The following is a 25,607-nucleotide window of genomic DNA, read 5'->3' on the forward strand; positions in this document are numbered from 1 at the left end:
AATCCATAAACACTGATTTTTAAATATTTCAACCAATGAAATACATGTTGTTATCTGACATTGTCAAATGGAGACATAGGCATTCTGTTATGTTAAAATATGTATGTAGATAAAAATCTTAGGTCCAGATCACAAGAATTCCTTTACTGATAACAATATAATGTAACTGGACAAATAAAAAATCTACTCACCATGCAACGACAAGAGAAACACACACACACACACACACACACACACACACACACACACACACACACACACACACACAAAGATTTAACTTTTACAAGCTTTCAGAGCCAGTGGCTTGGCAGAAGAGTTGAAGGGGAAGGCAGATCGGTGACTGAAAAGGACTGGAGTGGTTTAGGAAAAGGGGTACAGTTCACAAAAGTCACCCAAATCCCAGGTCAGGGGAGACTTACCGGATGGGATGAAACGGATAGAGTATTTTAATTTTTTTTTTAATTTTAAAAAGATACTTCAAGCATGCCTCTTGGATAATGGATACTAGAGAGTAAAAAATTATTTAGGTTACACTAAGCAGAAGCTAGTGAAAATCTAACATCAATTTATAATAAAATATCCCTGTTGTGCTAGGATAGGGCTGTTCAATACAGCTGATCAGGAGTGCACAGCACACAAAGCAGCAGATTAGAACAGAAAGAGGAGCAATGGGACACCTCACCCGACAGCACCAGTTGTCAGTGAACTGTGAAATGGCAGGTGCAGGAGATGCTCTAACAGCGGACCTTCAATGCCAACTGTATTTTAATCCTTCACTGCTGAATGGGCTACAACTGAACGCACATCTGTGTGTGTGATGGCTGCTCCATGCAGCATGCTTGCCATGTCAAACGCAATACGACGCTGCATACTGCCACATCTGCTGCACTGAGTTATAGCCGGCTCTTCTGAATTTATTCTCACCAATAAGTTTTTAAAATAAAGTGTAGTTTTAATAATCTTTATTGATGGAGTTCCTAAAACCAGATAACATTACAAAGAAGCACATTTCAGACTTTTTTTGTGTGATCTATTTCAAAACAAGCTACAACACACAGTCACATATCATATTTCACATTGTTTGTAGCAGTAACACGATTCCTTTAATTTTTTTGTTTTTGCTGCATATGAGGCATCTGCTTACAGATCCATGTTGTTTTACTGATGATTCGATGGAGCTTGAAAAATGCCTTTCTCAAAGCCACAAAGGCTTTTCCTCATTTGACCAGCAACCTCCTGCTGATTTCCTTTCTTGGTACAAGTGAAGTACTCTTCTCAGTGCGAACCTTGTAAATAATGTGGGAATTTAACACATTTACATTTGTTTCGTAAACACATTCCACTGAACTAAGTAGCATGTTTATTTTGTCCACTGGATCCATAATCTCATTATATTTCAATACACATTTTCATTCAAATTTTTTGTATCAGTTTGGCAGTCCATTTTCCCATAGTGCCCTGATTTCATTCCAGCTGTACGACATGTTGTCAACAGACATACGTCTTTCGTCATGTCTTCTGACCTAAATTCTGTCTCTCCTCTTCGCAGTTTGGCCTCAAGTTTTAGTGCACCTTTCCTGTTCAAGGTAACTGTACCTACTGCATTTCTTCCTCTTTTGTGCAAGAAGGGGAACAGAGATGTACTTGTGTAAAAATTATCCACATATGGCGGTTGCCATCTTTCCAAATAAAGTTCGAAAAGTGTTGCCACAATATTGCCTGTAATTCCCAAGTAGTCTTCACTGACAACTATGTCACACTTTGTGCCAGTATAAACTAAAAAGTCAAGTATAAAACCTGTTTCACAACCACACAGAATAAATATTTTAATACCAGAATGACCTCTAGATGGAATGCACATTTGAAACCTAAGTGTCCCTTGATAAAATGGGGGACTTTGTAATGATGAAACATTTGGAATGGAGTGAGTGCTGTCCTAAACTTCCCTCCCAGACATAAAACAGCTTGAGCAGGAATATTGTTATTGTGGGAATGCAACACTCAGAGTAACAATAAATATCTGTCATGAGACATTAACCCACTATTAGTGTTCTGAGAGACCAATATTTGACCAATATTCATAATGTTTTAGGTTTATAAATCTTGTCATGAGAAGACATACTGTCAGGAAATAATACATTTCTGCTAGGCACATATCTTTCCAGGCCTTCAAACAGATTTTATCACAAAGAGAGTACTGCAAACAGCGTAGTAACTGTTAGTCTCATCTACAGTAATCAAGACAAACTCCTCTGTGAATAATCTCTAAAAAACTTGTAGTGCACTAGTGTTTTTCTGGAAGTGTATGTCACACCTGAATGCATTGTATCAAAATCGATAACCCGGGGCTTTGGCTCCATCTTGTACCACAGAAATTTGTCCTCAAACTTGTCTTTCTTCCCTGGTGGCATGTCATCTTCACCTTCATTATCGCTGCAGTCGGACTTCTGGAAGGCAAAGGTATGCAATGACAAAACTGACTTTTCAACACTTGAGACATCAAAGAATAAGAATCAAGAGGCACAGTGTCCTCAGTTTCAGACGAAAAGGAGGAGATTCACTCTCACTACCACTTTCCATGTGAATATGTTCTATTTTTTGTCAGACAGCATGTACTTACTTATTTCCAAACACAATGCAACAATAGAAAGCAAGCAAAAAGGCCCATACACTACCACTTCTGCTGTATGAATCACATCAAGGAAGCACTAGTAATCCTATCCACAGCATGGAATTCTAAAAGTGACATCATGTTGCCACATTGCTAGTATTTAGCACAAAAACTTCAAAAAGTACAGATCTGACATTAATACTCCTAGTACGCTTAGCTCCTGTGGCATATATACATTGTTACCACTTGAGGCACAACCATTATATAATTCATCAGCAGTTAAATAGTTAATGTTAGAAGAGAGTGCCTACATGGTGTGCCAAAGGGTACTTTACAACTTCAACACCCTATAACTTGACTTGTAATTGACTAGAAAAAAAAAATAGTCAGTCTGATGCACCAACTAAAAAAGTTTTATATGTAAGGTAATCAATAAATGTTTTGCCTTTCCAGGTGACAAGAGCAACATATATGAAAAGAAATCTATGTTATTGCAGCGTGGCAGGAGCACCATAAATGAATTGAAGACTGGAGTCCGTACTGGACAAGACGCAGGGTGCGGCTTGGTTTATTGAAACGAAGTCAGACACACAAGTTCAGAGAAAGTTCAGGATGCAATACAGGAAACCACCACCCTCTCAGTCATCCATAAGAGAACGGCACAGGAACTTCATGCAAACAGGGAGCGTGGATTTGAAGCACTATGTAATTGTGACAAAGATACGAAGAGAATTCAACATGTTTTCCAATATTCACCACATAAGCCTGTTCATAAGACATCAAAAGAACTGTGGATCCTTTGTACGACAGAGCAACAGATACTCAAAAAGTGTACAAACTGCAGTAGTTACAAGGAATCAAACCAGACGAATACTGCAGTAATGGCCTTGCAAGATGTTGCTAATTTCATTTTACAGTTTTGCAATATGATTTTGCAGTTGTGCAAGATTTCTGACATTCAGCAAACTATGCCTTTTACAGTTTGATTAATACCACTGAAAGCAAAGTTCATTAACTATTGAAGAGAGTACTGTGGGTATTTCTATCGATCAGCTGATAGTGGGTTCAACTGATACATCTGGCTACTGCATTCTATGGCTTGTGGCTAATTCTAATGGAAATGACATGGCTTGAGGCTAATGGTAATGCAAATGACTGACTGTGCCACGGTGCTGTTAATGAACTCACTTCACTAAATGGTAGCTTTTATTAGTCAATCTGGCATATTCTGCTTGTTCTAATGTTTCTTCCATGAGCTACCTTGGATAGTACACTTTACATGGCAGTTGAACAGAGCAGTTTTTGCACTGTTTGCTATCAACTTTACTTTTAAGTAACCTCTCGCAAGAGTGAAAAGAAGCTGAGTGTCAGATTCAGAGATGTAACACTGGTTTTACTGAGAGAAATGGTAACTCTGATGACAGCTCTGAGAGCTGGAAAGACAGGAAATGTGGAAAGTGAACTATCTGATAAAAAAGCAAAATTACAACAGTCACCTGAATCTATTTTTGTGTATAGAAGTTCATCTTACAGTCTTTTGTCTACTGGTAATAGGAATGGAACAAATCTGCCACTGACAAATTGTTGTGCATGTTTTGTTGATGAACTCTGTGCAAAGTATTAAACAAACAAACTTATACCCGCATCAGAACACAGCTTCTCATTCCCCGTCAGGAATAGGATCAAGGGCTCACAGTTAGCAAGATACAATGGAATTGGAATATTTATACTCCTGGTGATTTTCTACAAGCCAGAAACAAACCGTACTTGTCTAAGAGGAGTCACCCGCCACATCTTTAGAAAACTTATGAGTAACGGAGGTTTCACCTTTTTACCTTTTTGATGAAGTTCTTACACTATACTTCATATGACCCTCAGTCACAGTGAAAAGAAAACATTTCATGTGCAAAAAATCATTATCTGAGATGTAAATTCAGATCTAGTGACTTTTTTCCATAGTGTAGGTGATTTAGCATCATCCAATTTTATGAAATATGTTAAGAGCTGCTCTAGATATGCCTGGGATTTTATTACTTGCATTGGAAAGTGCACAAATTATGGTAACCACTAAGCTAAAGAGAAAATAGCTTCGAAAAATGTTTCTGGGTTTGGATTAGATTTGCTCTGAAAAGTCACCGTAACAATTAAAACATTATATATAGTCCAAATCTGGCCAAGAGACTAACGAGGAGGAATACTGATGTCAGCAGACTGCAGCAGCCCAGACAGGACTTTGATGAATGAAATACTCATGAAAGGAAGAATACATAACAATCTACAGTTGCAAACAGATAATGACAAAATGAAAGGACAAAAGAGACATTGTAATGATCTACAAGTTCACAACTCTGCATTTGTAGAGGCATATTCACAGAACAAGTCATGCAAAAGTGATATGATGATGTGGATTATCCAACAAATATGAGAGAGATGGACAAGAGTGATTTCCATTAGCAGTAATAGTATTTGTTCTGGAGTGAAATGAAAAAGTACTATCACAAGCTTCTTCACTATTAACTGGACATTGCACACTTTAATGTACACGTTATATTGTACAACATGATGGTGAAAATTCGGAATGGAATTAATCACTGGTCTCAGTGACCAGTTAACTGCGTCTCTTTACTACAAATATCAAAATCTGAAATATCATCTTCAAACACAAAAAGTGCGTAGCCTCACAGTATGACATTTTTTAGACTTTTTGAAAAAGCATGTAACAGAAAAGACCAAAAAGAGTGTGTAATATAACTGGATTGATAAAAAAGCTACTCTCAAGCAACAGCAAGAGAAAACACAAAAAAGTTACGGAAATTTGCAAACTTTTCGAGCCAGTAGCTCCTCCTACTTCTGGCAGAAGGGTTGAAAGGGAAGGAAGAGGAATGAAGGAAAAGGACTGACGAGGTATAGAAAATGTGGAGAGTTACAGAAAAGTCACCCAGAACCCTGCATAGGGGGAGGCTTGCCGGAAGAGTTGAGAAGGAAAGGCTGGCACATTTCCATAACTTTTATATGCATCTTTTCCTCTGGCAACTCTCTGAATAGATTTTTTATCCATCAACTTATGTTATATTTTCAAAAACTGGTTTTTTTGGTCAACAAGAGTGTATGGAATATATTGAAGGAAAAGCATGAATTTTATATTAGAACAGATATAATTATCTCTTTCACTGAAATTTGACGTAGTTCATCCGAAGTGAATTATGCTTCAGTACTTTGAGCAATGTAGCTTGCCTGCATAGTTTTATACTCACCGTGGTTTACTATTTGTCAACATGTTGTGCAGTTCATTACTGAAGACATGATAAACTGTCCTGTCACTGCCACTATGTACTGATGACTATGTAGTTGAGCTAAAAGCTTGTGACATAAGCAACACTGCTCAAAACATTATAACACTGTTCCTTCAATTAGTCACAAGTGTAGGTACTTGTAATAGTGTACAAGACTCTCAGCAGTGTTGGAAATAGGGCTACTGAAAATATGTGTTCCATCCACATCAGCAAATAACTTGTGATAAAGTCAAATTAAATGGTTATGAACTGTGATGTTGCAGATTGTGACACACCTTCTTTCAAAACATTTCATTCAAAAATAACTATTTTAGTCTTGCATGCACTAGAAATGACATCAATCACGGGAAGAATGGAAATCAAAGAGAGAGGAAAACAATGAGAAAGATCTATAGACCAGTTCAGAAAGAGTGGATCTGGATAAAGAGACTGACAAAAGAACTGTACAAATGAAGACAACTAGAAACAACAGGAGAAGGAGGCCAAAGTTCCATGGACATGAACACAGGGTGAACAAAGAGACAATGACAAACAAGATTTTTATCATAGTGATGACTAATACAGTGAAAACCTGCTGTGTAAAGGAAACAGTGAAAGACCTCAAGGAAATAAACATCTCCTCAGAAAACATGACAGACAGTTATTCCATGAGGTGACAAAATTCATGGGATACAGGATAATACTTTTGGCCTGCTTAGTATATGACACGGCATGGACTCAACAAGTTATGGAAAGTTCTCTGCGGAAATACTGAGCCACGCTGCATCTAGCAGTTCATACCTGTGAATGTGCACGAACTTACCTCTCAATTATGTCCCATAAAAATCTGATGGGATTCATGCTGGGTGATCTGGCTGGCCAAATCATTCACTCGAACTGTCCAGAATGTTCTTCAAACCAATCATGAACAATTGTGGCCAGGTGATATAGCACTGTCATCCATAAAAATTCCATTGTTGGTTAGGAACATGAAGCCAATGAATGGCTCCAAATGGGCTCCATGTAGCCAAACACAACCATTTCCAGTCAATGATTCGTTCCATCGGACCAGTGGGCCCAGTTCGTTCCACGTAAACACAGTCCACACCATAATGGCACTACCACCACCTTGCAGAGTGCCTAGAAGATAACTGGGGTCCATGACTTTGTGGAGTTTGCAGCAGTTCTAACCATACAATCAGCTCTTACCCACTCAAACAACAGGGACTCAGCTGACCAGGCCACAGTTTCCCCGTCATCTAGGGTCCACTCAATATGGGCATGAGCCATGAGCCCAGGAGAGGCATTGCAGGCAACGTTGTGCTGTTAGCAAAGGCACTCACGTTGCTCGTCTGCCACCATAACCCATGAACACCAAATTTCGCCGCACTGTGCTAAGGGATATGTTTGTCGTACATCACACAATGATTTCTGTGGTTACTTCGGGCAGTGTTGCTTGTCTGTTGACACGAACAACTCTAAAAAAACACCGCTGCTATAGGTCATTACATGAAGGCTATTGACCACAGTATTGTCTGTGGTAAGAGGTAATGCATGAAAAGTGGCATTCTTGGCACGCTCTTGACACTGTGGATCTGGCTCCAATTACCATTCCACATTCAATGCCTGTTAATGTAGTCATAATGATACTGGAAACCTTTTCACATGAATCACTGGAGTATAAATGACAACTCTGCCATGCATTGCCCTTTTATATTTCATGTATGTGATACTGCCACTATCTGTATATATGCATATGCCACATGTCTTGTCACATCAGCGCAAAGGCAGGTTATAAAATCAGAAAACAAAATTTTGAGCAAGTGTCCAATGAGAAACAGGACAGAAGAGAGGAAAATGAAACTCGATGAATATGTGAGAGGTTTTTGGGAAGAAAGAATTACGAGCTGGAAGAAAAAGGCCATAAAAACTGATTGTATTTTAGTGCTCTCTTTGAGGAGCGACTTACGATGCTGCTGCTGCTGATGATGATAATGATGATGATGGTAACAACGATAATAACAATAATACACAGAAACTGTGTCACAAATGTAGTCAGTATGCTAAGAAGCATTAATGCATTCAAACATTAGAAAATGACTACAGAGCAAACAAATATATTGTAGGGCATATAGAGGTGACACCTTGTTGTGATACATATTCCACAATTATGTGGCATCCAAAAGATTAGCGTGTTGTAAGCTATCTGAGTGTCTCCACCTCATGTGGTCATATCATAAACGCTAACAACGGAGGGAGTAAATATAACTAATCGCCACATAGTTCAGATGTTACATGGCTGACAAGGATGTAATACGAGGTTGAAGACATCATTCAGCTTTTGGATATCAAATCCTGTGCCGATCTGTCATATGCTGAAAAACACGCATTCACACAGAAATACACGGCTACAGTGTCCCAGGCGACTACATTGTCTGTACAAAATAACTTGAATGGGGTGAGGGGTTGTGGCACATGGAGTGAGTAAGGCATGAGAGAGGGGTGGAGGGAAAATGTAGATGGACAGAGAGAGAGAGAGAGAGAGAGAGAGAGAGAGAGAGAGAGAGAGAGCTCTGGAGGACGGCAATGTCCAAAGCTTGGCAACTTTTTCAGTCTCATTTATGTACCTATCAATAGCAAACTGCCTTAACTGTACAGTGATTGGTTACCTTCACTCTTTGCATTATCTTTATTCCACACAACATTTTCCATTACCATGTTCATATCACAAATGTACAATATGAATATTAACATAAAAACATTGGCTTGCTCCAGTGACTCCACTCCACTTTACTTCACCGTAACTCACAATAGCAGTTTACTCACTGCCAGCATTTCAGTTACTTCATAATAAAACAAGTTGACTTGTATGGAATATCAAAAACTTCTGAAAAACCTATGTTTTCAGAGGTTCATATCAAACTTATTATGTTCTCCACTATACTGTGACCAGTTTACTGATTAGACATTGTTATTCATCTTAATTTTCTCTATGACATTTTACTTCTATATGGAAATTTTCGTCACAGACACATTCAGTCGACTTTGTTATTTTCCACTTAAAACAGCAGGTGATTTCATTGTGTAACTCTGAAAGTGTACAATTTTTTTTATATAATTAAAAAAAGTCTGCCAACAAAAGCACATACACACCTCAACAATATCTGGAGCTTCTCTCTTGATATTTGCTGGATCTGGTGCTGTACATGGGCGTTTGGCAGGAGGAGATGGGGAGGCAGGAGGGCTTAGGCTCAGGATATCATCTTCTTCTGGAGCTCCTGCTATAGGTGACGTCGGAATGCCACTGCGTGTACCACGCCGGCTGTGTCCAGTATCTGATGTTGCTCCATCAAACTATAAAAGAAAAAACAAATGATAAGCAGAAAAAAGTCACCCTCCATTAAAAAACAAAGAAAGTAGATGGACTTATTAAAACTGCTGGCAGTAAAAAGCCTAACAGCATCAAAAATAGTACACATGACATATGCCTTTTGGAAATTGAGATTATTCCTTCTGGTGCTCCATCAAAGTAAAATAAAAGCAGGCAAAATAGTGGTACTCTTGGAAAGCAAGCGAAGTGCCTCTGTAGATCCATCAGACGGATGTTTTTCTGTTCATTCATGTCACAAAAGTTACACAAATCTCAATGTATTTCATAATTCTCCGTACATATTGTTTTATTTTTATGCCAAGGAAACTGTCAAGCTTCACTTTTGTTTCATCACTTTCTTGTTATAAACTGTTAGAAAAAACAACTAAAAATTAAGCCATCAATGAAGTTCACTGCCACATACAGACTCCCTTTTCACAATGATTTGCAATAAAAAAAAACAGGGTCTGCCTTTTGTAATGGTCGCCTAGTCGTAGATATTGCTAATTGCTATAATCGCACTATTTCACTCCCATTTACGGAGCTTGTTAGCACTTGATTTTAGGTTGGCGCCATTAAAATGCATTGTGTTTTGGTAATCGCTGCTACTTGCTGGATCGCTGCTGTGTCTTGATGCTGATGCTGGCTCTAAATCTGGTTGTCTAGGGTTAAAAACAAGAGGTCCCATGTTTTTTATGTGCTTCTGATGATAAAGAACGAGCGAAACCAACAAATATGTAAACTTCAAATATTTATTACTCTGGTGGCCATCTTAATTCCACTGTCCACCAAAGACCATGACACAACACAAAGTAGTACTTCCTTTACATGTTCTTTGCATTGTTTATCCACCTCAAACAATAACACACAAACACACTTTACCAAAGTGACATTCCGACTGCCCCCCGACCCTTCTTGCAGCTTGTATTTATAACATTGTCAAAGAACTACTAAAAAGAGATATAGTTTATAAGTCACATGTACATCTGTTATCATAATTTGCGCAGAAAAGTTATTAATTTGCATCGAGTGACATAATTTAACATGTTATTAAAATGGCAGACAGATTTGTTGACTTGACAGAATAATTCCTTGTTACAAAAAGGTTGTTTTTTAGAAGTTTGTCAATTGACTTCTCTAATTTGCATAAATAAGTAAATAACATGAATTATTACAAATTACATCGGTTTTTGTCTAAAATAGGATTGATTTCGTGAATACTGAGTGAAACCGCTCCTAGTGAACAAATAGGTTTCACTGGGTGATTTTTATTTAAGGAGATCCAAAATACCTAAGTTGGCCACTATTTTTCATACTTCATATTAATTATTTAAGATGAACTTAGTGTTTTTACATGATGACATTTGCTGTATCAGTGATCAAGTGATATATACTTTTGTGTGGGTCAGTTACTCAGTATAATTTAATGGGTTGACTGTTTATGCAGACATGTTATGCAATCATTGTTAACATACACAATAACTTTTCTATAATCATAAATACTCGTTAAACTGGTTGAATTTGGAGGGTATCGCATACTTCGGTACAGTAAAGCCTTTAATATGTTCCGTTACAATACCCCCCTCGGGTAATATCATTTACAGAACGTTAATGATATTAGCCGACTAGGACAAATGTGTCAAATGGTTAAAATTTGGAAAAGTACTACTTTAATAATTTTTTGTTTTACTATGCATAATATGTATGTATGCAATGACCGTTACACCGTTTCAAAATGACTTTTTCCTGCAAATATTTTAGTTGTGTTGTTTCAAATGCACTTTGTGTTATGGCTCTCAGTATGACAGCATAATAAAAATATTTAGTAATATATGAAAGTAAAAAAAATGTTAATCTTTGCTCCCAGTGAGCCACATGGAAAATGATCAAAAACAGACACAAATATATCACATGTGATTTTAAGATATATAAAAAATATATGTAAATTATTTCAAAGTCAGTTCTCATTGAGTCACAGATTAATCAAGATAATAGAAGGAACATAAATATATTACATAGATGGACAGGTCATATGTCCATAGGAAAATATTGCAACTGTCTGCTCTTTTTGAGCCACATAAAAGAAATGAAAACAAAGAACAGAATTATAAGTATGGACATGATATATAAACACAAACACTAGAGAAGTCACATGTATGAGTATAATATGCATTTGCAAAAAAAAGAAGAGTTTTTTAAATATTGTCTCCCATTGAGACACAGTCAAGATAGTACAAGAACATATGAATACCAAAATTGGACACTTAAATTGGTCACAACATAACACAAACATCAAACTTGGTGAACATCTGATTAGCTGTAGAAAATTGTACACAAATCTTATGCCTAAGAACACAATAGTCACAAAATGATGGGTCTTGCACAACAATTTTTACATTGTCTTATTTGGTGCAAGTATGTCCCATATTCAACAATACAAAAGGAAAGTAATAAATGTTTGTCACCTTCTTGCCCGTTGCAAGTAAAGAAGATGTCTCAAAATTTAATATTCAATAGTGACAATAAAAATATAAAAACATTCTCTCAGAGATCTGGAACTTGTCCATTGTCTGTAGGATGAGTGGTAGTTGCTATTTGACACACCCAGTAAAAACCTTTGCTGATAATATGCTTTATGGAAAATGGGTAAGTAACTGTATTCAAACAGGGAAATGTGCTTAATCATGTTTATATGGTTTCAATTCAGTGATGTTTCTTAATCCAAATAACCTTCTTGATCTGGGAAAGATAAGTCTATACGCATTAGGATGTGGGCTTTCTTTTATTTCAAATGGACCAATGTAAATATCAAAAAACTTTGTAAGTTTGGCTGACAATAATTTTGATTTCTCTTGTGTCTTGATGAGTACAAGGTCCCTTGGTTTGAACTTTTAATCCAACAACTGGCATTTCAGGAAAATGTTGACAATTTCTGAGCTTATCTCTAAGTCTAGAAGTGATGGCAGAAACAGGACTTCCTGTGTCTACTAACACTCTACCTTCCCTCTTGTCAATGATTAATTTAACATATGGACAACCTAGCTCAACATCTTTGTCTATTTCAGTATTTTCAAACAATAGATCATTTTCAATTTCTTTAGTTCCTAAGTCTAATGTCTCTTTCCTACACTTAGACACATCCCTCTCTGTTTGCAAAGCATTGACATTTAAACATAATCCTTTGTTTTCATCTGTTCCTTTTAACACTGTGTTGTCACTTAACAAACTACTGTTTTCACCCCATTTTTTATAAAGTCCACTACGGATTCTTGTCCACCATGTAGGATACAAGGTTGCACTTACCTTTGCTAATTCTTTCCAAAAGGCATCTTTGTTTATACAGTTTCCATAGTTGTTCCACAAAACTTCTAAAAACTTTTCCCCTTTTTCTTGAAAACACACATTTACATTCCATGCCTTTATATTTTCTTTAATAATATTATTATTATTATTACCATTCTCATAGATTAGTGTTTCAACGTTCCCAATAGGCAATAGCTTGTCCTCAGATACACATTCCCTAGTCTGCATTTCACTTAAATTAACCTCATTATTACCCATGTTTGTCACATCACTTACCTTTACCACATAATCACTTTTCAATTCTACAAATGCTTTTATTTCTTCCTCCACACTCTCATCAATAACATCACTTGATTTAGGATCATTATTTAAATGTCCCTCTATTACTTCTTCCTCCTCCTCCTCCTCCTCCACAACAACCCCATCTTCAGTTTCCCCCCTATGTATCTGAATCTCAGCAATTGAGTCTTTGGCTCCATTAAACACTTTGTCATCCCCCTTCTTATCAAATAAACCCCCCCAAAATAGATTCTATTTGTGGTGTGTCTGACTTGTTATTAACACCAGTATCTTTTTCAGCATAACTATGGAACTCTGCAATACCTTCAACTTCTGCACTTTCACTAACTACCTGTGTTTGAACACTGTTTTTATTAACTGTATCACTTTTACTCATAGTATCCCAAAACCTTTTATTAAATTCTAATTTATTCATTCTAACAACATCAGTATTTTCATGGTACTTACTCTTTACATTGTATCTTCTCCTTTTCCAGTTTCGGTTATGTGTTGTCCTATCATAATATTGTCTAGCCCCAAAACTACGGACATCTAGTGGGACTGTCCACCGTTTCCCGGCTGGTTCCCTCGGTCTGTCTGTTTGTAGTTGTCGTTTTGTTCCCTAGTTTCAACAAACCCCCTTCTATCTTGTTCTCTTCCCCAATACCTATTTCTATCATTCCTGTTATCTCTCCTCCATCCTCCCTCCTGTGTATTGTTTCTGAAATCATTTTCATATCTCCTATCTCCCCTATTTGGAGCATTATTTCCAGAATTTTCAAAGTCTCTCCTCCCATAATAATCTCTATTTACATTCCTGTTCCACCCCCCATACTGGTTGTTGCCAGAGCCAAAACTTTGGTTATTTTCTCTTTCCAAGGCCCTATCTAATCTATCTACAAATTTCAGGAACTCTTCCATTGAATCGTCTGGTCCATGGACCAATTCCCACTGCAGTCTCTCTGGTAACCTTCTTTTTAAAACATCAATTTGTGTCATAATATCAAAAGAGTTATTCAAGTGAGCAAGTTTTTTCAATTGATCTCTGCAAAATTTTTGCATTCCCCCTACTTTCCCTCTATACACTGGTACATTTAGAAATTCTGACTTTAATCTGGCTTGTATGGATTGTGACCAATATTTACAAATAAATTTAGCTTCAAACTCTTCAAAAGTATTCCAAGAATCATTATTCTCATTTGCCCAGGATAGGGCCTACCCTTCTAGAAACCGTTTTACTAACTTAATTTTTATGTTATCTGACATTCCTACAACAAACATATCCTTACATTGGTGAATAAAGTCAATAGGGTGCAGATTTTCACCAGGAAAGCATTTCACTTGGATGTGCCCATACATTGTATTTTGATTGTAAAACATTTGTTTTGACATCAATGCATCTTCCAATTGTGTATATTTAGTGTGTATATTTTCTACTTTTGTATCTACATTAGTGGTATACAGGTTGTATTCTTGTTTAAGGTTTTCTGATGATTTGTCTATTCTCTGATCTAATCTTTCAACTTCAGTATCTACTTTGTTGTAGATGACAGCAATGCTGTCTGTGTTAGCTTGTATGTTTTCATTTAAACTTTCAACTTTAACTTGAAATTCTTTTCTGAAGTGTATCAACTGTTCTCTAGCGTCCTTACTGAGGGTAGTTTTAATTTCCTCACACTTCTCATTGAGATGAGTATTTAATAGTTCAAAATTCAAACTTAACTTATCCAGTCTATCTGTGTTTTCTTTAAGTTTAAAACTTACTTGTTCACTCGATTGTTTAAGTTGCGAGCTTATTTGAGTTGCAAACTCTGCTAGCCACTCTGTTAAGTTTAATTGTTCACCATCCCCTGGTTGAATTTTTAAATTTCCTACGATCTCATCCCTCTCAGGTAGAGACATGTTAACTATTAATTATTTTAAATGACAACAACAACAAAATACCTCGCTTTATGTAGCTATGCTATGATGTCGTGGTCGGTGTTCTTGTTGGCTTTCTTCACTTTTATTCGGTTTTATCGAAGCTGAAGTCTTGATTGATGAATTCCATTGATTTAATCCAGACGTTAATCTTCCGAGCGGTGTGATGATAGTTTTTCGTAGTCGCACAAACACACTTTTTTTTTTTTTTTTTTCTTTGACATATTTTCACTGTCGCCACACTGCACAAATAAACTTTTTTGGAGTGCTAAGCACATACGAAATTTATCGCTGCACTATTATCATCGATGCACTTAAAGATCCCGGCTGAGCCCCCACTTTTGTAATGGTCGCCTAGTCGTAGATATTGCTAATTGCTATAATCGCACTATTTCACTCCCATTTACGGAGCTTGTTAGCACTTGATGTTAGGTTGGCGCCATTAAAATGCATTGTGTTTTGGTAATCGCTGCTACTTGCTGGATTGCTGCTGTGTCTTGATGCTGATGCTGGCTCTAAATCTGGTTGTCTAGGGTTAAAAACAAGAGGTCCCGTGTTTTTTATGTGCTTCTGATGATAAAGAACGAGCGAAACCAACAAATATGTAAACTTCAAATATTTATTACTCTGGTGGCCATCTTAATTCCACTGTCCACCAAAGACCACGACACAACACAAAGTAGTACTTCCTTTACATGTTCTTTGCATTGTTTATCCACCTCAAACAATAACACACAAACACACTTTACCAAAGTGACATTCCGACTGCCCCCTGACCCTTCTTGCAGCTTGTATTTATAACATTGCCAAAGAACTACTAACAAGAGATATAGTTTATAAGTCACATGTACATCTGTTATCATAATGTGTGCAGAAAAGTTATTAATTTGCATCGAGTGACATAATTTAACATGTTATTAAAATGACAGACAGATTTGTTGACTTGACAGAATAATTCCTTGTTACAAAAAGGCCGTTTTTTAGAAGTTTGTCAATTGACTTCTCTAATTTGCATAAATAAGTAAATAACACGAATTATTAAGAATTACATCGGTTTTCGTCTAAAATAGGATTGATTTCGTGAATACTGAGTGAAACCGCTCCTAGTGAACAAATAGGTTTCACTGGGTGATTTTTATTTAAGGAGATCCAAAATACCTAAGTTGGCCACTATTTTTCGTACTTCATATTAATTATTTAAGATGAACTGAGCGTTTTTACATGATGACATTTGCTGTATCAGTGATCAAGTGATATATACTTTTGTGTGGGTCAGTTATTCAGTATAATTTAATGGGTTGACTGTTTATGGAGACATGTTATGCAATCATTGTTAACATACACAATAACTTTTCTATAATCATAAATACTCGTTAAACTGGTTGAATTTGGAGGGTATCGCATACTTCGGTACAGTAAAGCCTTTAATATGTTCCATTACACTTTGAAAACCCAATTTCTTTATGACTCACAGAAAATGTTTGTTACAGCAATAAAGTGTTTACTTAAGTTGACAAAGGCTCATTTTTGGCACACACTTCTTCAAAACCTTCTGGTTGTTACATATTTATACTGTCCAGTCACATTAATGTGAGTACCTGTAAAATGCCTGAATAACCATCTTTTGCAGCAAAGACCACTGCAAGACGTACAGGAAGAGTGTCAATGAGGTTCTGGAAAGTACCTACTACACTGCAGTGGCCATCTGTGCTAGGCTTCTTGGCTTAGGATCCCTGGCATGAACAGCCCGATCAACGTGGTCCCACTCTTGATTGGGTTTAAATCCAGGGACTGTGGTGGCCATAAGGGTATGCCAAGCTTATCCTGGTGCTCTTTGAACTATGCATGTACACTGTGTGACATGTTGCATTGTCCTGCTTGCAGATGTCAACATGCAGAGGAAAAATAAATTGCATGTAGGAGTGGACATGATCCCAGGGATAAATGCATACTTTATGTTGCTCCACTGTGCATTCCAGAATAACGAGATCACCCAGGAAATGTCATGAAACCATTCACCAGACCATAACACTCCTTCCTCCAACCTCAACCCTTCTGACAACTCTTGAAGGGTATTTTGCTTGCAGACTTTTCACACTAATGGCCATCTGTCAATCTGTCACCTGAGAAGGGCACCAATCGCCACTCAGTGGACATCCATTTGCAGTACTAGCACGTAAATTCCAGTCTTTGTTGCTGACAAACAGCAGTCAGCATGGGTGTATGAACCAGGTGCCTGATGCAGAAGCCCATACACAGCAACACTGCTGAACGGTTGTTGACGAGACATTGTTGGTAGCCCCTTGGTTTATCTGGGCAGTGAGTCGCTAAACAGTTACACACATCTCTGCAGCCATCATTCATCCATGTCATCTACAGCTTGTGATGCACCACAGTCACCTCAGCAGCAGTTTTGCACAGCGTCATTTTGCCATGCACAGTATACTTTTTAAAGTGGCACATGAACAGTTTACAAACTTCACTGTTTCAAAAGTGCTTCCACATTTCGGATGTCACAAAAATCGCTCTGTTTCCCCATTATGACAATGACTGAACTGTTTTCCACATTTTCCTGACATGCTTTACATATGCTCCACTGCTAGTGCTGCCACTTGCCATCTGTGATTGTTTACTGCATGCTGACATCTAACATAGGCAGCAGTAACATTAATGTGGCTGCACCATGTAGTTAAGCTTCAAATATTTAACTCTAAAAAATTATATTCACATGAAGTTTTTCAAGGATCAACATCTCAGAAAGCTTCATTAAGCTTCATTTAATGAAGTTAAAATAGCACTGAATTGAGCTTTAAGTTAAAGTATTTCCTATCAGCTGCAGCTTTTTGATGAACAACTCAATGACACTGCAATACTCTGAAATTCTTATGATCCTGAAGTCCTGTGTTCAATCCCAGATAGGGATGGGGATTTTCCCTCATTCCATTTCCTCCATGACAATCCCAGGACCACACACACACACTGCTATCAAATCATTAGCAGAAATCTTTCCTGGGGGAAGGTCAACAGTCCAGTCACAAGCTTATATCACATACTTTACACTGACATTACCTTTAATAGCTACAGCCTCATCTTTCTGAAACCATGTCACATCTAAAACCACTGTCTCTGCAGTTGTGAGATGAAGAAATTGTTATTCATGGACACATACCACACAAAACTGACACCTGCAGGCCAGCGGTTGCCTCTGTTAATTCTATCCAGTAATGTTGTGCACAAATTGCAACCACTCACTTTATCTATCAGCTCTAACTGTTGAGCCACTTGCAGTTTATAAGGATGAAATTTTAAAAACTGTTTCTTCATCCTCTGCAAAGACTTGCAAGGGCTTCATAATGTTATGCAATGGTGATGGAAAAACTGCTGAGGGTTTTGTTGCAGAGTTGTGTGAACTCATCAGATATTTTCCGGCATTCGAATTACCTCTTCAGCTCCATCATGTTTCGCACTGGTTACAGAACCTGTCTCACCCCACTGTTTTATCCACCTGGATATTGTCCTTCTGTCTGGAACATGAAAATGCTAGTCTCCTCCACATCGAATTGGGCAGCCACAATGCTCTGTCACAACAGAATCCCTCCACAGCCTCAGTATGCACTTGCACTGGCCAACATTCCATACTGAACTGAATGGCATACTATGCGGGTCTCATCAGACATATTAGATGGTGCGAGCTTGCCTACATCTTAGGACAGTAGCCAACAGAAAGTGTACCATTTCGGTGACTCGCCCTGTATTATTTACCTCCATCACATTTAGATATTTAAAAATGTATCCTCTGCTCTGAGCTTCATTTAGAACTTGCTCAAGCTCATCATACACTTACTTGTTTCAAAAAGAAAATTCCGCAGAACTCACTGAAATAGGATTTAAAACATATTATGAAACAAACAATTGTGGGCAAAAGTTTACAAGAGGTTGTCCAATATGTTAATACCTGTTACAATAAATCATGGGGATTCAGAAGGCCGATTATGGGCAGCCAAGGTCATACTAATGAGACAATTTTCTTTTGATTGTAGGAAAAATAAATGTTTGTTACTAATGGGAAAACAATTTCTTGAGTTGCTAGCAGTCAGAATGTAACAACATAATGTAATCCCCCCCCCCTTCTCCAAAATAAACAAACACTTAGGAAATGATTTGTAGTTGGTGAGGTGTTACATGAAATGTGAGCTACACTTCATGGAAAGCAGTGCATGGGGACTAGAAATGTGAGTGAGTCCCATACTGCTAATCACCTTGAAATATATTACTGTGTCAGGCTGCACACACCTGTAGGACTGTAGGAGGGGACTAAGGACACTTATATGACAATATTGTAAACAGCTATTGTTGGCACCTCATAAGTCACTTCCAATATCACTTATGCTTACATTATTACTTTTGCTCTCAGTGGAACTGGCTTGTACACTTGTCAATTGTTTGTTCAACTAAAAGATAATCCTCTTTAAACTCATAACACAAAACCATTCTTTTTCTGTTTTAATTATACCACACAAGATGAAAGTAATATTCTTCTTCTGTAAATAGTGTTTCATTGTAGCACAGAGTAGATGGAGTGAACTTAAATTTGGATGGTTCAGAGATGACCTACGATTTGATAGCTGGTATTTGGCATGGGTAACATCAATTTTAAATGTTCTGAATCTTCTTCTGCTTATTTAAGAAAAGAGCACAATTCTGCTTTGTATACAACTTCATGAAATTAATTATTTCGTCATTCTGAGAGTAAAAGTTAGGCGATGGATTATCTTCAATACTAAGAAAAGCAAAATCACAAATTCTCACCCTGTACTTAATTATTAATAATTCATTTGGTATGAACACCTAGCACCACCAGCATTCACAATGAAAGTTAATTTTACCTTTGAAAGTGGTGCATGATGCCTTTGTTCTTATCAGCACTACAAGAACATGCAGCGCATAATGAGTTCACGTAAGTCTTGTTAAAGTACATAATAGACCTTGTAACAACACTAACGTTATACTATTGTACCTATAATAAATTTTTTCTTCTGAATTTCGATAAGTTAGTATAATCGATGTTCTGATTTCATTTCTTTTTTGTTTCATACCATTATGTTGATGTAAATTTTAATATTTATGTCAAATTTCAAGTAATGTTGTAATCGAAGGGAAGTGTACCTAATGTTGAAACTATTGTAAGATGTGAAAGTTGTATTTGTACGCCTGGTCCATACGTAGGCAATGTATCAGAATACGTGGAATGTAAAACCTTTGGTGAATACCCTGTCTGTAGGGGAGCGGTAAAAGGTGGAGGCAGGTGAGCGCGGGAAAATGCACATGGGCGCAGTACGGAATAACGGGCTCAGCAGTAGTAGTCGGAGTTGGGCATCGATCTGAGAAACACGTGCTGGATCGAGGAGGCTCTCCTGGAAAAAGTGATTTCGTTGAGCCTTGGATGCGCTGTTTCCGATGTCTATACAGCATGACAATATTCCATAGGCACTAAATGGAAAAGCATTGCAACGCCATGAAGAAGTAAAGTGCCGATATTTCACGAGCCATTGCTGTAATTGCACGTGTGCTTTGTGCCTCGCCATCTCGCCGCCTGCCGACCGCCTCATCGATACGAACAGGTTGAAACTTTTAGTACTGTATTCGTGTGGACCAGTGTTACTTTTGCTACATACTGTTCAATAACAACTTAAATTTTACCAGAACTGTCCTATCAATTAATTATCCTCACAACTAACCTAGACAGGGTCCTTTCCACATGTTGTGCAATCCGAGTGTCCCAAGATGAAGATTTATAGTTTATGTTACTAATAATTACCTGCAGACCTCTCAATGTTAAAATGATGTTTAAAGAACTTTGTTGTTAATGAATACTGGACGAATAATATAGGTATGACAAAGTTGGAAGATAATGTTGAAATTAGTTTAGTAATGAAGTTTATTTAAATTGAGACAAAAATAACGGTAGTTAAATGAGCAGGAAATAAGACAAAAAGAGTGGTAAATCATATTTTGGAAATCTTGAATGCTTAATGCTCTCAATAATCACCCCCTTTTTTACTTTTCTATTCATTTGAATTCTGAAGTGTACTGAACTGATTTGACTAGCAAAGTTAAAGTCAATATAAAACCTAAATTTATCAGTGTTTTACCCTTCTTAAAATTGACATTGTATGTGTGTTTCAAAAGTGCTATTTCTAGGGTAACCTATGCCCGATTTCAGTTGGATCAATAGACAAAACGCAGTTTGTAGTAATCATTATAGTGTAATGTTGTGTATTTATAGCTTGTCCAAATTAGTACAAAAAGGGAAAATATTAGTTCAGTAGATTTTTCTGGTTCTAAAATTTACCATATAATGCAGTATTACTACGTGTTGTTATGCTTGTACGTACATCCACTTGTACAAGGAAAAAACTCACTTAATGCCTAATTAGGCTAGCGACCGTATTATTAACAATTGGTAGCATCTGCTGTGTATGTTTCTTGCCCGTCATAACGTGTAGTTGCACTTTAGACTTGCTTGACGTATCATTGTTGTTACTGAGTGGGTGTAAGTCTGATTTTGCCTCCATTCAGGTACACGCGGTCAACATATTTACTAAAATCCTTTCTTATAAGGTGAAGCCCATCAACTTAGCATAGTACAGGCTTTAAAGAGTTAACGTACGCCTGAGCGTAGACGTTACAACCTCCCACTCTTTCCATACTTATTTCAAATATTGCAGCCATAATTTGAAAGCATATTCCTTTCTCATAAATAATTTCAGCTTTTCTGCCATTTTTCCCCATCTGTATCCGTATTTGCCAATAATCTTTCGTGGAGCCTACCTAAAAAATTTATTTTCCGTTTCAAAACCTGAAGCTTTGTTCTCAACAAAGGGTATCCATCATTCATACCATGGAAATATACTGTCCAATGAATTAACCATGGTTCCACTGCAGCTTCTTCTGAGAAAGTTTTATTTCACACTGAAAATGATCCAGCTTCTTTGTTAAATCCTATGGCCCTCCCTCACACAGTATTTGTTTTTCAGTATGACTCAACACGTTTAAAACAAATAGGCCAATTTAGATCAGACACGTACTTCATAAGCTTGCATACACAACTCTATGTTTTCTTAAACAAGGTTAGAGATGCTCTGTGAATGCAAAGGCAGTCACCACAGGTCTGAATAAGCTCCTTCCCCATCATACAAAACCAGCACAAGGCAATGTGCATGTTGACTGAGCTAGCTGACATCACAGTTTATGTCATAACCTGCAAACTATACCACAACACAAGGACGACCCATAGTAATCATTACTCAGAATAATTATACAAATTCATTTAATTAAGCTTTGCTCATGGCAAATACAGCTAGCAACTCCATACCTAACATACAGTGCAGGATACACTGCACACCAGTCCTTAAAACAAACAAGATTTCAGAATCGTATTTGTTGGCTTCAAAAACTCATAAGCAAACTGTAACCTTTCAATCTAACTTTGACCTCAGGCTCTGCTGCAGATTAGACTGTCACCACAACCATGATTTTGTATTTCAAACAGAACTCATCAATAAATGTTTCAATATAATAAATGTGTGAAAAGTACTATAATGGAGAATCCAGGATGGAATGTAACAAAATTATGAAAAGGAAAGTTGCCACTCACCATATAGGGGAGATGCTGAGTTGCAGATATGCACAACGAAAAGACTGTCACAAATAATGCATTCGGGCCGCAAGGCCTTTGTCAAAAATAGACGACACACACACACACACACACACACACACACACACACGGACACGGACATGGACACGTCATTTATTTTTGATGATGGCCTTATGGGCCGAAAGCTTTATCTGTGACAGTCTTTCTGTTGAGCCTATCTGCGACTCAGCATCTACACTACATGGTGAGTCGCAACTTTTTCATAATACTGAAAAGTACTATATATATACATATACTAACAAAGAGTTAGAGGGGCTGGCCAGTACTTACCTCAGCTCAGTACAGCCGATAGATACACAAAAAACAGAACCGAAAATTTACGTTCCTAGCTTTCGGTACAAGTGTTCCTTAATCAGGGAGGAGAGAGGGGAAAGAAAGGGAAGAAGGGAAAGTGGATTCAGTTACTCACAACCCAGGTTATGAAGCAACAGGGAAAAAAAAAACAGGGAGGGTAGCAAGGATGGAGGCATGGTTGTCAGAGGGAAGCCAAAGATATTCTACTGTAAGTACTGGGCCAGCTTCAAACCAAAGAGGATGCATACAGAAGTAAAGAGGTATATAGTATAAAGATAAACACAACTATGTAGGATGAAAAGATGTGTGAGTGGCTAAAGGGGAAAGGGAAAGAGGAGAAGACTGAAGAGTAAATGGGAGTGAGGTGGTTTAACGTAGGTTCAGTCCAGGGGATGGCGGGATGAAAGGATGTGTTGGAGTGCAAGTTCCCATCTCCGCAGTTCAGAGGGACTGGTGTTGGGTGGGAGAAGCCAAATGGCACATACGGTGTAGCAGGTTCCTAGGTCCCTAGAATTATGCTGGAGGGCATGCTCCGCTACTGGGTATTGGGCATCTCCTAGGCGGACAGTTCGTCTGTGTCCGTTCATGCGCTCAGCCAGTTTAGTTGTTGTCATGCCGATGTAAAAGGCTGTGCAGTGCAGGCATGTCAGTTGATAAATGACATGTGTAGTTTCACACGTGGCCCTGCCTTGAATTGTGTATGTTTTACCAGTAGCAGGGCTGGAGTAGATGGTTGTGGGGGGATGCATGGGGCAGGTTTTGCAGCGGGGTCGGTTACAGGGGTAGGAACCGCTGGGTAGAGAAGGTAGTCTGGGAATATTGTAGGTCTGCCCCCCAGTACTTCTTGAAGAACATCCCGACAACCCCCAACATCACCCCAGCTGAATCCCGTGCCATTAAGGAGCTGAAAATAGACCGCTCTATTGTCATCCTCCTGGCGGATAAAGGCTCCACAACTGTCGTACTTGACCGTGTGGAGTATGTGGCAGAAGGACTGCGTCAACTCTCCGACACCTCAACCTACAAAGCTGTTACCCAGGATCCCATTCCCTCCATCCAGACTGAGCTGCAAAAAATCCTAAAAATCCAAGGTCCCACACAAGGCCTCACAATGGCTTCCATAGACTTACTCATTCCACCTGAGCCACGTACCCCTACCTTCTACCTATTACCCAAAATCCACAAAGAGAACCATCCTGGCCGTCCCATTGTAGCAGGCTTCAAAGCCCCAACCGAACGTATCTCAGCTCTGGTAGACCAGCACCTCCAACCTATCACCCGCAGACTCCCATCCTACATCAAAGACACAAACCACTTCCAAGAACGCCTCAAATCCATTCCCACTCCTCTCCCACCTGAAACCTTTCTTGTCACCATAGATGCTACATCCCTTTACACAAACATCCCACATACCCATGGTCTCTCTGCCCTTGAGCACTACCTCTCCCAACGCCCACCCGAAGATCTTCCAAAAACCTCGTTCCTTATCACACTTACCAACTTCATCCTCACCCATAACTACTTCACTTTTGAAGGCCAGACCTACAAACAAATCAGGGGAACGGCCATGGGAACCAGGATGGCTCCGTCCTATGCCAACCTCTTCATGGGCCGCATGGAGGAGGCTTTCCTGAAGACCCAACAGCTGCTTCCCCTGGCCTGGTATAGGTTTATAGATGACATCTTTGTGGTCTGGACTCATGGTGAAGAAACACTCCTTAATTTCCTCCATAACCTCAACTCCTTTTCGAATCTGAATTTCACCTGGTCCTTCTCCAAAACCCAAGCCACCTTCCTGGATGTTGACCTTCATCTTGTTGAAGCTCACATCCACACCTCTGTCCATATCAAACCCACAAACAACAGTACCTTCACTTTGATAGCTGCCATCCATTTCACATCAAACGCTCCCTTCCCTACGTGGCAAACGCATCTGCTCCAGTGATGAATCCCTCAACAATTACACCAATAACCTGACCAGTGCTTTCCTCTCCCGCAACTATCCTGCAGACCTTGTCCACAAACAGATCTCCAGAGCAATACATTCCTCCCCGTCCAACAACAACGTTCCTACCCCCAGACCACAGAGAAGCATCCCCCTTGTCACCCAATATTATCCTGGCCTCGAAAACATCAACAAATTACTCCGCCAGGGATATGACTTTCTCAAGTCAACCCCTGAAATGATATCCTTGACAAAATTCTCCCCACACCACCCAGAGTTGCCTTTCGTCGCCCCCCTAACCTCCGTAACATCCTTGTTAAACCCTACAATATTCCCAGACTACCTTCTGTACCCAGCGGTTCCTACCCCTGTAACCGACCCCGCTGCAAAACCTGCCCCATGGATCCCCCCCACAACCACCTACTCCAGCCCCGCTACTGGTAAAACATACACAATTCAAGGCAGGGCCACGTGTGAAACTACACATGTCATTTATCAACTGACATGCCTGCACTGCACAGCCTTTTACATCGGCATGACAACAACTAAACTGGCTGAGCGCATGAACGGACACAGACGAACTGTCCGCCTAGGAGATGCCCAATACCCAGTAGCGGAGCATGCCCTCCAGCATAATTCTAGGGACCTAGGAACCTGCTACACCGTATGTGCCATTTGGCTTCTCCCACCCAACACCAGTCCCTCTGAACTGTGGAGATGGGAACTTGCACTCCAACACATCCTTTCATCCCGCCATCCCCCTGGACTGAACCTACGTTAAACAACCTCACTCCCATTTACTCTTCAGTCTTCTCCTCTTTCCCTTTCCTCTTTAGCCATTCACGCATCTTTTCATCCTACATAGTTGTGTTTATCTTTACACTATATACCTCTTT

General features: G+C 38.7%; 1 protein-coding gene across 6 annotated transcripts in view; it reads right to left on the reverse strand.

Moving 5' to 3' along the window:
• LOC126180975 (protein abrupt-like) overlaps nt 1–25,607 on the reverse strand; it is a 276,247-nt gene that overhangs the window by 208,444 nt on the left and 42,196 nt on the right. For all 6 annotated transcript variants that reach the window (XM_049924740.1, XM_049924736.1, XM_049924739.1 and 3 more), the window contains one exon: nt 9,037–9,237. In XM_049924740.1, coding sequence (XP_049780697.1) covers nt 9,037–9,237 — 201 coding nt within the window. The remainder of the gene's footprint in view (nt 1–9,036; nt 9,238–25,607) is intronic.

The sequence above is a fragment of the Schistocerca cancellata genome, chromosome 1 (assembly GCF_023864275.1).
Source record: "Schistocerca cancellata isolate TAMUIC-IGC-003103 chromosome 1, iqSchCanc2.1, whole genome shotgun sequence".
NCBI classification, from domain to species: Eukaryota; Metazoa; Arthropoda; class Insecta; order Orthoptera; family Acrididae; genus Schistocerca; species Schistocerca cancellata.